The 15,327-nt window shown below is 31.3% G+C and overlaps 1 protein-coding gene across 1 annotated transcript in view; it reads right to left on the bottom strand.

Annotated features, from left to right (window-relative positions):
* Positions 1 to 15,069, bottom strand: part of LOC130891858 (kinesin-like protein KIF21B) — a 68,527-nt gene extending 53,458 nt beyond the window's left edge. Inside the window, exons 1-2 of the mRNA XM_057796910.1 lie at positions 14,850 to 15,069; positions 11,077 to 11,668 (exon numbers count right to left, since the gene is read on the bottom strand). Of these exons, the coding sequence (XP_057652893.1) occupies positions 11,077 to 11,114 (38 nt within the window). The 5' untranslated portion in view covers positions 11,115 to 11,668; positions 14,850 to 15,069. The remainder of the gene's footprint in view (positions 1 to 11,076; positions 11,669 to 14,849) is intronic.
* Between the last annotated feature and the right edge of the window lie 258 nt (positions 15,070 to 15,327).

The following is a 15,327-nucleotide window of genomic DNA, read 5'->3' on the forward strand; positions in this document are numbered from 1 at the left end:
TTTAATAGAAAGAATTCACCTAGTTTCATTACCTGTCGAGAGGGCAGATTGATAAGGTGGATCAAGCTTCTTATTATTATTTTGGTGGTGGTGGTATAACGAAGAAGACCCATTTTTGGGTATATTGTTTTGTTGGTATTTATGTATATAAAGTAAGTTTAAGTAGTTATCGAAGCTTAATTATTATGCTATTTCTCGACCCTAAGACTAGCGTCCATAAAATTATTCAGCTGAGGCCCAAATAACTACACTCTAACAACTTTTAGTTGAAAAAAATGACAATATTAGGTAATATCCAGGGATACAAACGAAGTTTTCACGTGGTGGGAAATTAGTCATTATCATCGATTGGTTAATAATTTAATCCGATAAGGCCTAACTAACTACTCTCTAGCAACTTTTAAATAACTGTAACTTTGAAAGCATACCTAGGTATGCAAGAGAGTTTTTCACCAGGTATGAAATTAGTCACTTTTATTGACAATTTTCAATTGAAAGAGACCTAAAATCTATAAGATTTATCTTCAAAAACTAACTACACTCTAACAACTTTCAGGTTAAGGTCAAATTAGAAGCTCAATTAATTCATCAATTGCACCTTTGAAAGTATATTCAAGAATTAGTCATAATCATAGATACAGTCCTCAAATGACCCAGAAGTGACCTCATTGGAATTTAAATAACAGTTGGTTCTAAATTTTTTTTATTTCGACCACACTACACCTTCGCATGTAGAAATCAATTTTAAATCTAAAATTTATGAATCCCAACCCAATTAATTGCGTCACATGAAATAAACTTCGGTTAGTTGAATTGTCATGTAGATAGTAGATATTAATTTCTATTTCAGGTTACTAGAAAGTGGAAAAAACGAAATTTACTACAATTTATTCGAAAATATAACCAATAATTACTTTATAAGGTGGTTCCAACAATTCGAGGTCAATGTAACATTACGTGTTTTATGTAACAGCGATTATTTTTTACTTCATTTTACTTTTCCGGTTCCAAACTAAGCGAATAAAAAACACATCAAATGTGTGTTCCTTCGGATAAAAATAAACTTGAGAGTAATTATCGAACTAAAAATACTTTGTCGCTTTATTTTAAAAGCACAAATTTATTATTGTTTTTTACTGAACACTACACGATTAAACACGTCACGATAACTATCATTGAATTCAATCTAATGGAAGACTAATCCTTTTAGATGAGTCTCTGGAGACAATAACTCGATAATTGAAATTTTAAAAATTAGCAAGCAAATCTTTTACAGTCTTATTTCCACCACTGAAATGTTTAAACCAATTTCGTACGATACGATCAGTTACAGAATTCTCAACGAAAGCAGCACAAATTTGTTTGCACTATACTCTTTTCTATAATGGAAAACCATTAAATAGCGTTTATTTTCAAAAATTTCACTCATTTCACAGAAATATAACCTCAAATACCACCTGCAAAGCGTGCATAAAATTTGCTCAATTGAACAAATAGTTTTTGCCATCAACACCATCTACTAATAAAATCGGGAAATATTCTTTAGATAACCTATTGTTTAAAACTTTAATCATCATTTAGAATTAATTTATTCAATGTCCCGCCTCCTTAATAAACCGGATATATATTTTATTTTAGAGGGAGCCACCCTGTGCCACCATTTTGGTACAGTAAATTGCTTCGCCCGCCAAATGAATGGACTATAGTTTCATATGACATAAGTGACTGAAACCTGAGTGATATCTACAATTAATTACAAAGTGATCATTATTCTATTACCTTAATTAGATACGCAATTAACTGAAAACACTCCTTGTACAAATAGTAAACAAGCTATAAACTTTGTTATCAGTGGAAATAGTAATAACGTCGACTTAATATTTACCAAAATATATTTGCTTTCTGTAAAGGAAAATTATGATGGAGTAAGGATCATAAAGATTCAATATCGCTCTATTTACCAACAAATATTACAACATTTGATAATTTCAATATCATAATCATATTTAAATTACAGATCAAGAAGAGATGAATATTTTTGTAATATGGGAGCATGAGGTTAAAAGCTATTTCTTAGAAATTGCAAGTCTTCTGATTTGAGTTAATTTTTTTATAGCAAATATATGTTTCACTTTTAACTATTCATCTGATGTTATATTTACCTGAACGTTATCTATTATATTACCTACATTGGAAAACCAATAAACATTGGTTGCTAAGGAATAATAGAATGAAACAGTGATGAAAACAATGAAAATAACATAAATAATAGTGACGACGCTATTAGAGGCAAAAGTGAACTGCATTGAAAAGAAAACTTACACAAGTTATCGTGTGATCACCTTATAAAAACAGTTGTATATCATGACTAAATAATGGAAAAAGAGAAGTGATTAAAAGACAAAATCACTTTGGAGAAATACTACTGAAGATAAACAAATCGTGTTAGTTCATGCCGTTATCTCTATAGGTAATCGAAAAAGCATCTTTTAATATGATTCAACTAATACTAGAAATGAAAAAATATTGTCGGCTCTAATTTCACAGAACCGGTGGCTGTCCGGGTTAGCAGACCTGCCGCAGTTTCATCTATGATACCCGACATCTTCGTGCCCTGTGATTATAACTACAAAAAATCTTTCCTTCCCTTTTGCTTAATAGTATTTTCCCCTGAAGATGTAATATAATTCGCTCCTAAGATATGACCAGGCGCCGGTCACCTGGTAGATGTACTTAAAAACATTGTTGTAAAAAATTTATTAATAAATATTTTATTTGAATTCAATTTGTTTTAATTATAAATTATTTTATTCTCACGAAATCTGCCCTAACCCATATTGTATTTATCTCAACCGAAAACCATAACCAATTTTAAAAATCAGATAATGTTCAATAATAATAATAACCAACGACTACTGAAAACGTATATTAAAAATTACCTTGAGAGAAAGAATATTGGTTTATTGATTACTTCGTTAGAGCATGTCTCCATCTAAAATCCCATTAAAATAAATTATTCTAGTCCAATTTCAGCTACGAGATTGAAAAAAAACCAACGAAAAATATTTTAAATTTAATATGGTGCTTTTTGCGTGAGACATTGTTTAATCAAAACGAAATAATATCATTTGAACTAAAAAAATTGATTTATTCTATAATATATCTATCATAAGCAAAATTGACCTTTGAAATAATAATGAAACAAGTTCGTCGCCAGAAAAGGCATTATCAGGTTTGACTCGTCTTTTTAATATGCTTTATCAGTAACTTTAGTGCACGTAATACACTCAAGATTCGATATTAAGTTTCAAATTCCAATAATTCAGAGCGAACCATGACCTTAAACCTTGTTGTCAACAAAATCTCGACCAGAGTATTGTATTTCTTAAACTCTACGAGTATTAGCAATTTTGCTCTTTACTGACCGAAATAAAACAATATCTCGACGACTTATTAGAAAGAGTGTTATATCTCAGAGTAGAATTCTATTTTTTCGTTTACCAGATTAAAGAAATCTTTAAATTACGACTTGTGTATTTTTATTAGAGGTGTATTCTTCCCGGAAGTTTACAGTGTTCGCTTGAAACAAAATAATACACTATTACACGCACCACCTTTTTAAACTGAAAATTATTATTTACATGTTTATAACTCAACAAGAATACTTAATGTTTAATTATAAGTAAACTAAAAAAAAATCGACAACTTATTATTTAGTATTACGTGATAGTGTTGAATCGCTATATCTAGCTATTACCGATTTGAAATACTTTTCTTTAATTGACATCCTACGTATCTTGAAAACCTGTTTGCTATGTTTAAAAATTGTGTAATCATATTCGAAGCCTTGATTACTTAGAATATGTTTGCATTGTCATCATTTAATTTGAAAGAAAAATCCAATTTTCGTCAGCAAATACTAACATTTTGAAATTATTGAGGCAGTCAATATTTATATGTTTGATTAACATATTTGTTGTTAATTTGAAAAAATGAAATCGCTACGCCATGAAATATTATAGCATGAAATATTATTAACAATTACGCAATATATAATCATCAATTAGTTATAAAATAGCATTAAGTAAAATTCTTGAAATCATCAAAGAATGACAAAATACTTTATTTATTACATAAAAGTATTTAAATAGTATTTTAAATGTTTCCAATGATCATAGCTTATGTTCATTTTGGTTCTGCAAATGGCTCTTTCAAAAACCTTCTAATACAATGTATTTAATCTTTTAATGGTCCACCATCAGACGCATTATTGAAAAATCTCTTTCTACAAGGAGCTATACGAACATATGGTGTTGAATCAGAGTCTTTGAAAACGCATATCGGATTAGTGATGCTTTATATTTTTCTTCTTTCGATAGTAAAGAAATTAATTTTCATTTCAAAGTAAGACAGTTTAAAAGATTTCTCATCATCCATTATATTCAAGATACACGAGGTTAGTTTTTAACACGTTGAGCCCCAACTAAAATTGATAAGTTTTCCGCTGTGATCATATTTTTTTTTTATTTTTACACTCCATATAAGTTGTGGATCCAAAGAAGAATAAAGAAAAAATTTATTTGAAAGTGCGAAAAATTAATGTTTTTTGTGTGCAATCCGCTTTGGGCACGAGGGAAAGTTTACCACTAAAACTTTCCCCAGGGCCCAGAGAGGTCCTATGGACCGCACACAAAAAACATCATTTTTTGCATTTTTTATTGGGAACAAATCTTTTCATTATATTTCTTTGAAGGTACACTCTATTTGAAGTATGGAAAAAAAAATTTTGTTTGCTTCCTTATCCTTTGAAGGATGATTTATGCTTTCATGTGAAGTGTACAAAAACGTACGATGTTTTTTGAAAAGTCTTATATAAGATCAAGGTAATGTAAAGGTAGCACAAATTAAAAATATGAAAAGTAATATTTTTTGTTTTACAATGGATTTGAAGATCATGAAAAAAAATCAAATGGGCTAAGTATAGGTCCAACTAAACTGTAAAACACTATTAAATACAGCCTTGGGCCGTGGAGTAGGTTTGGTTAGGTTAGGTTAAAAAAAGTCGTCGGCCGCACCGGATCTCATCGTGTTAAAGGTAAGACAGCAAGTTGGTAAAATATATTACTATCCTAGCTTATAACATGCTAGAGTTGTTTACATGTCAGCTATTTGTAATCACTTAATTTAACTTTGGGTTTACATTCATTTTGAGAACATAATCCAGATCTAGTTGATTCAAGTATAGATTTTATACGCCATTACTAATCATGAAGCCAGCATAGTAAAAACATCATATTACACAGATCTAGCTCGATATGTTTTGTATATACAAAGTCAAATTTACTAGCTTTCAATACTATTTTACATCGGAAATTCTTCTCATGCAAATATATAGTTTTCCAAAAAATTTTATAGTAGACTCCAAAATAGCTCGCTTAAACATTTACAGCTGGCTTTTCAGTACTCATGAACTCCAGTATCTGAGATAGCTTTAAGGAAATCACGTCCTCGCTTCTACAAGTTTCACGTATAAAATAGTTTCTGCATTAGCTTATGATTCTGTAACTAGACGAAACAGTTTCTTACTTGCTTAAATCAGGATTTTCCAACATGAGGCCGATTTCGCCTAATGTATACATCAATTTCAACTAAGAAATATGCACAATTTCTACATTAGCAATATTACATATCAAATAACGTGTTGAGCTTCACGGTTTGATTATTTGCACCGTCAAACTTACACTCTTTTGAACATAATGACATTCTTATATATGGGCTCTGAATTGATGCCGTTTTTGCATTCTTCTCTCATTTTTTGCAGATTCATTCTATTTATTTAATAATAGTGAGTAATGTGAGTATCATTTCTCCATGAACTGCGTAAGTCTTCTGAAAATTACTCCTATACTTTCATTGTACGATTATTGTAGGTTTTTAAATCTTACGATATCAAGACTTTTATAAAAAACTTTGGCTTTGATCGATATATATATATATATATATATATATATATATATATATATATATATATATATATATATATATATATATATATTGTATTTTCAAATGAAGTATTTTTTCTTGTCGACACATTCAAAGAATGTTCAGATGTCAATGGCATAGTTAAAATATATACAATAAATATTTGAATTAAGATAAAGCAAAAAATAAATCGAAACAATGGAACCTATCTATATTGTTATATTTTGTGCTCTATATAAATTTTTTTAAAAGCGTCTTCATATCTCAATATAATACCTGATCGCAGATGTATTTTAATAATTAAACGGAAGCGTGTTAATGGAACCATTCACGTAATGCCTTAATCCTCAAGTATTAAAATGACCTTGACCATATATTTATTTAACGTCGGGATTTAAGAACCGATCATCAATGGTATAATATTCATTACGAATTCAAGTAAACAATTTTTACAAAAAACTTATAACCGTAGATTATACAAGTTGTTTATTGTTTATGCACAATTCCAGATTCTTCATTCTTGTAAAAATTTTTCATTATCAACGAAATCATTATAACTTTTTCTACACATGAATTTTTTGTAGATTTTTGTTTCGTGTAATGTGAGAAAATAAATACATTGCTTTCGGTTGTTTTTTTTTTCTCCGTAAATAATGAAACCAAGAAATGTGAAAACTAGATTTTTTTAAATTATATAGGTTCGTTTCACTCAGTGAAAATAATAAGGGGTTGTTTGTTGAAATGTGTCATGCATCACTGAGGTAAATATACTGAATTACAACTATCTTGCAACAAGTATAGCCATTATTCCATAAAATAACGGATTATAATTTGAGTTAAACAACAAAAGTTCATAGACCGTGAGGGAATGGAAAGTGTATACTGAAACTTGTCCTTTTGTAGTTAGAACAACTGTATCTCGCCATTCACGAAGAAAGAATTATTTCTTAGCGAACACTATAACGTTTTCAATCCTATAAAATAGTGGGAAATTGTAAAAAAATATTCATAATACAGCATGGTATTTTTTTGAGGTTCTGGGACAATATTACATTGTCAGTGAAAGAGAAAAATTTGTTTTTTAAATATGTTCCATGTTGCGTCGACAAATTATGAGCAAGTTATTCACTGACCACTTTTATATTGTTTATTTCACTTGAGGCTGCTAATATGATGCTAGACAACATTCAATGCAATGCAAGACGCAATATTTCTTAATAAAAAGCATGCGCAGATGAAGTTCAGCGTGGAAACGTGAAGCCGAGCACACCTAAGCTTCAAGCACGTTTCATAGTATTCACTGATAATCTTTTTGACAAACAGTCTAACAGAAGAACGCCTTTTCTTTCTCAAAAAACCGATGCCCTAATTTTTCGTATTTAATTTTCTTGTTTGAATTTTCGTGGTCATGCCCAGTTTGAAGTTTACTCTCTGGATTGTAGTAAATCACCCACGTTTCATCACCGGTCTCGGTGTGACTTATAAGCTCGTCACCATCCTTTTTGTGTCTTCTTTTATCAACAGCATACATTTCGTCAATAATGGAGCGCATGTTTAGGCGGTATTCCTAAACAACTTTTTGTGTCACGTCTTCATCCTGAGCATTTGTTCTTCCCTACAACATTTACATATTTGCATCCGTCATCACATTTTCACAATAGACTTTAGCAAACTGCAAATGAATTTCAGCAGGACGAGAATTTAAAAACTGAATTTCAAAGTTTACGGGAGCACTGAATGACACAAAGTGATAACGAAACAGTTTTACTATATATCTAACACTGGCTAAGAATAGACGACCTTGAACTGTCATTTTGCAGGATGTGCGATAAAGATGTGCAATTTTTTTTGACTTTAAACATGAGTCTCGTATAACACTGTCAAATTGAGAGTATAACTGAAATGTTTATACTTTTTTATCCGCGTACTTTTACTTTTTAATGATTAAAATATCATTGCAACCTAAGGGGGAATACCAAGAAATGTTTTAAGCTATCTTTAATAGTAGATAGTTTATACCTTAATTTACAACAGCACGAAATGATTAAACTATTAAGTTCAATTTGTAATAGTGATAAAATACTTCATATTTACATCACCATGTTTCCTTTATTTTCATTTGAATGGATTTTAACCAAGTAATAATATTGTGGCTGAACTCTGAACAATGTAAAATTGTAAAAGAAAACTTCTCACAAAAGCTTAAAGTATAAGTTTAAGTAGTACAACATACCGAAGACAAATGATGATAGAAATAATTTCAAGAATGAAGTTGCTGCAGAAGTTTCAGAAGTAACTGGTAAACCATCATTAAGAAATTAACATAGATTTGTTTGGTATTACATGCGAAGATTAACGAAAATTCACAGCTAGAATTCAATGCAGAAATGTACTTTTTAATGTAAATCCCATATTATAAGGGATGACATTTACCAGTCATGAACGATGACATTCCTCTTCTAGAATTAACTTTTGGATTTCTATTAATTTAATTTTTCGCACGAAATTATGGACATTTTTGATTAGTTGCTATAGAATCATAAGTATTGTTATTTTATCAACAACGTCAAGCTGACAGCATATTATCAGAAATTGAGAGAAAATCAAATTCTTGATATATGTAACAATAAAATGGATATTTTATTTTATACAATATAACAATAGAGAAATTGTGGAGCCAGAGCATTCCATTCGAATACAGAGAAAACGAAAAAACATTCATCCAAATGTTTTTGAATAATGTTTCTATCAATATTCAGATTACTTAATATTATCTACGAAGTTTTTATGAATCATTGTTAATTGAACATTATTGATACTTCCTATGTTTGTAGTAGAAACTTAATGAATAAAGGGTATTTTTTAAGTAAACAATAAACACGTGTTATATGGTATAAATTATTACGAACCAAGGTCGATAGCAAAAAAAAACGGACACTTCATATTTCTCTTATATTAAAAGCTAATTTTTAGCAATGTGTTTGTTTTTGTGGGTATTCTAGTTATTACAGAGAATGTAGGGTCTAAGTCCATTGAATTAATCCCTTCAGGATTAGTGAACAGTTTTGACTTTTTGTCTTGAAATTGATTTACCTGTCGGACCTATTCTAAACTGTAAGTAGTTTTTCGCACATTTAAACATCTTTAATTTATTAACCAAGCCATTTCTGTGATTAATAAATATGTTCTTTCAAATGTTGACATAGCCCGAGCTGATGCCTCGACCAGAGAAGGCCGGATCTTACGGTATATGGCCCGAAACGCTTGGAGTGGCGTCTCCAGTCTCCGTGAGACTGGTAGTTACGATAGGACGGATGGCAGTGAGAGAGACCGACATTTAACGGCTCATGAAGTTCGGGAAAGACTTGAAGTTGCTCGAAAAAACACGTTTAAGTGCAGACACAGTGCGGTGGAGACTGAGGGAGCATGAAATCCTATCAAGGCGACCCGCGACAGACCCCCAACTCCTGGAAAGGCATCAAAGAGAAAGTCGATTATTTGCCGATCAGTATTCTCATTGGACTCTGAAGCAATGGGCAACTGTTTTACCTAACCTAACCAGGGGAGCGATTTTCTCAATGTTCCATTCGTGAATCACGACTTTTTGAAAGGAGATCAGTTATGGTTTGGGGTGAAGTAATTTCCACGCCCGGACTGACCTGATTTTCATAAATAATGGAACTCTAACTGCTCGGATGTACATCGAGGAAGTCCTCCTAGACGCTGTGATCCCAGTTGCTCCGTTTATTGGTGAGGGATTCATTTTAATGAAGAATAATGCTCGTCCACATACCGCCAGAATTGTTACCGAATACTTGAAGCAAGTGGGAATGACAGTTCTGGACTGGCTGCACGATCTCCCGGTATAAATTCCATAGAGCATTTGTGGGATAATTTAAGGAGGCATGTTAGACGTCGACATCCTCCTCCTAGTGCTAGTCCTAGTCCAGAATTAATTTCTTCTATGCCTGACAGGGTTAGAGCCCTTCGTCGTAGTAAAGGGAGTAATACCCGCGATTAGAATTACATGAATTGTTAGAAAACTGAAGAATAAATTTGTCTTCTGGTATCTTCCATGCAACTTGTTTCAACAGTCGTTTTTATAAGCGCGCTGATTGGTGACTCATTAAAAAGTTTGTAAATTTTATGGTTTGATCTTCTCTCCCATACTAATCCTGTCTGATTTCCTCCAAAAATTCTTCTTAGTATTTTTTTCTACCAGATTTCCAATTTCTCTTTAGATCTGTTCGTCATTATCCAGGTTTCATAGGCGTATGTTAGGGTGGGTATCAAAATTGTCTTCTAAATTCGAACTTTCGTACATATGGATACCTCTTTCGATGTGAATATTCTTCTAAGGCTGCCTGTCTACACAAGGGAGGTTGAAACCCGTCATCAAGGGTAATCGATAGCTTTTAGGTAATTGTTACTTACATCCTCCGAAACAGTGTTAACATGCGTCGTTTACAATACAGGGAGGAGAAAAAATTAATTGCGTCTTTTTGATCATTCAAATATACATTATGATAAAATGGATCGGGTGAGATACGATTCAGAATTTGATCTACAAATCCAAATAGCTCTGTAATGCTTCCTCTAGTCTTACTGTATAAACTTTCTCGTTCCACTTCATGCCTAATTATGTTTTAACAAGCCAAAACGGCTGTCTCAGTAATACATGTCTGTTATACCTACCACAGGTTTGTTCGTTTTCTGGACAAAACAATCAATTTAAATAAAATAATTACACTCATTAGCATTATCATAATATTGAGGTAACGTTTATGAATGTGACAATTGGTTTAATTATTGAACTGAAATTTAAACCACCTGTTGTGAATATGAAAAAATATGGTTATTAGATATTATTATTTGAAAATTGTATGCTCTAGTAAATATGCTGTGCGTAAGTATTACCGACGTGATAATAATAGATCTAGGTGAATAAACCCAATAAATTTTGTTATTATTGGACGTAACAAGGAAGATGAGCAATAAAAGAAATGATCAATAACAGGAAATTTAACAGCCTAATGTTAATGTGGAAAAAAAGGGCTGCAAAGTATTTTGATAATTGAATAAAAAAATTCTTACCTGACACCCACTCGTACAGTAACGTCGTCTTCATCCATAGTATTAAATATTTCCAATAAACAAGTAAAAATTACATTCGTCCACTACCACACCTGGCCATAACGCCTACCTTTATTTAAACTATGTTCAAACACTGTTTTTACATAATAGCACGTTGTTTACAACTTTAAGATGAAAAACAATAACTCGATCTAACAAAGAATATATTTTATCATTTTTTTCTAAAATACGCGGGTATTTTTGAATTGAGACTTTTATTATCGGGGTAAAAAACGTGTACAGACACCAAGTGCTAGTGAAAGTGTTTTGAAACTTTAATTTACAACCCACGGTGAGGCTGTACTGTTCGGAGGACGTATAGATCGAATGAATAGTAGGCGCACTACACAACCGGTCACATTCCATGCAATAGTGAAACTGTTGAACGATTTTCAAAGACTCGACTACCTGTACAAAGTACCTGTGCGGTGCCGCGGGTGCGCTTGTCTTATTTCAAGTGCAAGAGCACACCAAAAACGTGGATGGGGCATCGGTCACTTCAATTGTTTTTTGTACATTTAATTACCAGATAACAGGATTTTGTAATTGGCACCTGAAAAGTCGGAAAAGATTTATTAGCGTGTTAATTTATTTACGTGTAAAGGCGTATATTTGTAAAATCTATTTTATTATGAAAATACGTCAATCAAGAAAAGACCTCAAAGATTCCAATAAACAATCGTTATTAGGTCGAATCACATTTAGAAAAATAATGGGAGATACTAATAAAAAGTGATTTTAATAATAGCCTATAATATGGGGTGATTATAGCTTGCAAATATGTTAAATTTAAATTTCAATTCCCCTTGGATAAGTTGATTTGGGTTAATTGTCAAATATATGAGATGATAAACAACAAATTTCACAAAAGAAAGTAAACAAACGCGCCCCAATCAAAAGTAATTTTAGTTCATTTAAGGTGATTTTATTAAAGACAGGACCGTATTGAAGAGATTTTTTCATGATTTTTTTATTTACATTTTATGAACATTTCAGTAATATACGCAGATGGTTCCAGAAATACCTGGCCTAAAAAAAACACAAAAATATTGAAAAAAATATATTTAGTTTTCTACATAATCTTTTAGCTCCATACCCTTTTTATAATAAAAATCGTCAAGCTCCTCAAAATAGCCCTCAACTGCCGACATCATCTCTTCATTGTTTGAAAATCTTTGATCACCGAGCCTTTTTTTCAAGGAACAGAAAATTATCCGAGGGGGTTAAATCTTGCGAATAGGGTGCGTGAGGTTGCAATTCAAACTTTAATTAATTAATTTTGGACATTGCAGCAACGGATATGTGAGCTGGTGCATTGTCTTGGCCAAATGCGGTCGTTTTTACTTGATTTCTTCGTTGAAACGTTGCAATAAGTTCGCATAATACTCGAAGATGATAGTTTTTCCTTTTTGAAAATAGTCAATGGAAATTATCCCACGTGCACCCTAATAAACAAAAACTGGCGCCTTGACCTTATCTGCAGATGGAACGGTTTTTGCCTTCTTTGGCGCCGGTTCGTTGTTTTCATTGTCCTTCTGTTTAGGGTGTAAAGTGATGGACCCACGTTTCATCTATGGTTATGCGAAGGCGGAAGATTTCGATTTTATTTCTGTGAAACATTGCCATACATTCGATGGAAACATCTCCACGATGCTGTTTTTGTTCCATTGTGAGCATACGCGGCACCCATCTTGTGCACAGCTTTCTCATGTCCAAATTCTCAGTTAATATGCGGTATACCACACTTTGTGAAATGTTTACTATGTCTGTTAGTTCGCGCACTTTAGTCGACAATCATCCAGTACCGCTTTGTGAATTTTTTTCAACATTTCATTTGGTCGACAAGTACGATAATGGTCTTCGCAGGTCGTACGTCTTAGTTTAAACTCCGCTACCCAATATTGTACCGTTAATTAAGAAGTAGAAGTCTCACTCAGAGTAGAATCTAGTTCAACTTTTCTATTGGTTGGGCTAACGCTTTTCAAATAAAAATATTATATCATATAATGCCGACCAATTTTTTTCCATGAATGGGTACTTTCCAATATGTTTCAAGCAAATACCGCCATCTCTAGCTAAGGCCAGGTACTTCTAGCACAATCCTCGTATAATAGAAAAGCTGGATAGGGAATGAGCAATATTGATCCAAATCGAAAAAATGCTTGGCTCCTGGTTATATTAACTTGTAGAGTATATGAAAATGCATTTAATTTTCTGTACGAATTAAGAGAGTCAAAGGTCAAATATACCATATAATATTAATACCAGGCAAAAGGTATTAAGTAGATTCTAAACAACAAAAATAATAAAGCAAGGATGTATACTAAGCCCATTATTATGAAGAAATAAAAAAGAACCAAAATACAAATGAAATAGATTAGAGTCAGACACTGGACATTAAAATATTATACGCAAATGACATGGTAGTCTGCAGATGCTGAATAAGAAAAGAAAGATTATTAACTAATGGATATACAGTTTCTAGCTAAAAAGGCGATACAAAAACAAAACAGGACTATATAAAAAATAAGCTATATCCATATTGATATAGATCAGAGATATGAAAACTCACACAGAAACAGAAAAGCAAAATAAAGTATAAAAATGAGATTTCTAAGAAACAAAGACATTTAATCAATGTATGGAACATTACAAGAGAAAATTTTAACTTAAAATCATTTTAAAACTAAATTAAAGAAGGACAATTAAGATTGTTTGGCCATATTATTAGAACATAGAGAAGAACTATTAATACGGAAGATATGTAAAGCACGAACTTACAGAAAAAAAAGGAAAGAAGAAAGAGGAGGAGGTGGACAGAAGAAATTAAGATAGCATTAGAAAATCAAGGAAATAGAACAAGACACAAGATTGGAAAGAATGGAAACACAGCATCCATGAAGTCTGAAAAAATAGGAAGACATCTGGATTAAGTAAGTAATATTAATATGATGAAAACAATCTCTGTATACCTTCAGCACTTTTCATAATAATTTGATATAAAATTTGAGTGAGAATATTTAAAAAAACTATCTGTTACTTTTTTCAATTTCGTGTTGTGTAGTAATAACTAAAATAATAATTTTGTTACCATTTAGCTGTACTTTTTCAAAGTTTGTTGCGTATCAGATGTTTAAATACCTCTCCGATCTTTTCCACACCACTTATTTTTCGAAACAACTCAAAATAAATTCTTAAAACTACAATATGTACGCCCAAAAATCGTATTCCTTAACATTACTCACATTTAAGATGAAGCTAGAAAAGATATTGATGAATGTTTTCAGGAACATGAATTTTTTGATAGAACATAACAAAAAATACTCTAGAATATGCAAACTCCAATACTTGGATGAAAATGTACCATCCGTATATTATATGCAATCATAAAAGATTCTCTAGAAACACAAGGTAAACATATAAACATTATCAATCTTTCAAATTAGTCAAAGTCTATGTACAACCTTGGTGTATCGTATATCATATACTGGTACATATCAGTGCCAGATAAGACTAATCATAATTAGATAATATCGTTCAAATTTAGTAAGAAGAAATAAAGTTGTTGGCAAAGTAGGGATCCGTGGGGAACTATATATGTATTTATGTGGTAATAAATTAATAAATCAACTCTTAATACTGTTGGAGCAATGACCTAATGCCATATTGGTTTTTTATTATCTATTCAATCTAATATGTAGTTATCATTGAAAAAATATAAAATTAATACTTACTAATTGTATATTCTCACTAATTAACTATTTCCTTGTCACGTATTTATTTCGATATTTCTTTTTAGTCTAACACAACAAGAATTTTACCTTCAACGTCAAAATTTATGAAAAATACTACCTCACAAAAATATTGCACAAGATTCTAATGCTTCTATCTCTTTTATAATGTTTAAAAAATAGAACTGAAACGTTATTAAATACATCTGCAAATACATTACATAAATTTTTATTTTGACGTTTTTAAGTGAAATGAATGTATTTATTAACCTTTTTGATAAAATTGTTGATAACGTTTATAAAGATAACAAAATGTATTTAAATTAAGATCTCTTTTTAAATTCTACTTACATTATAAAAATCAATCATTTTTTTAGACCATTCCTAGTGATGACTGGTTTCAAGCTTTTAAGTTGTCAAAGCTTCCGTTACAAAAGTTCATTGATGTTTTCTTTCTCTCAAAATATATATATATATATAT

Source organism: Diorhabda carinulata, chromosome 1 (genome assembly GCF_026250575.1).
Source record: "Diorhabda carinulata isolate Delta chromosome 1, icDioCari1.1, whole genome shotgun sequence".
In the NCBI taxonomy this organism is placed as follows: domain Eukaryota; kingdom Metazoa; phylum Arthropoda; class Insecta; order Coleoptera; family Chrysomelidae; genus Diorhabda; species Diorhabda carinulata.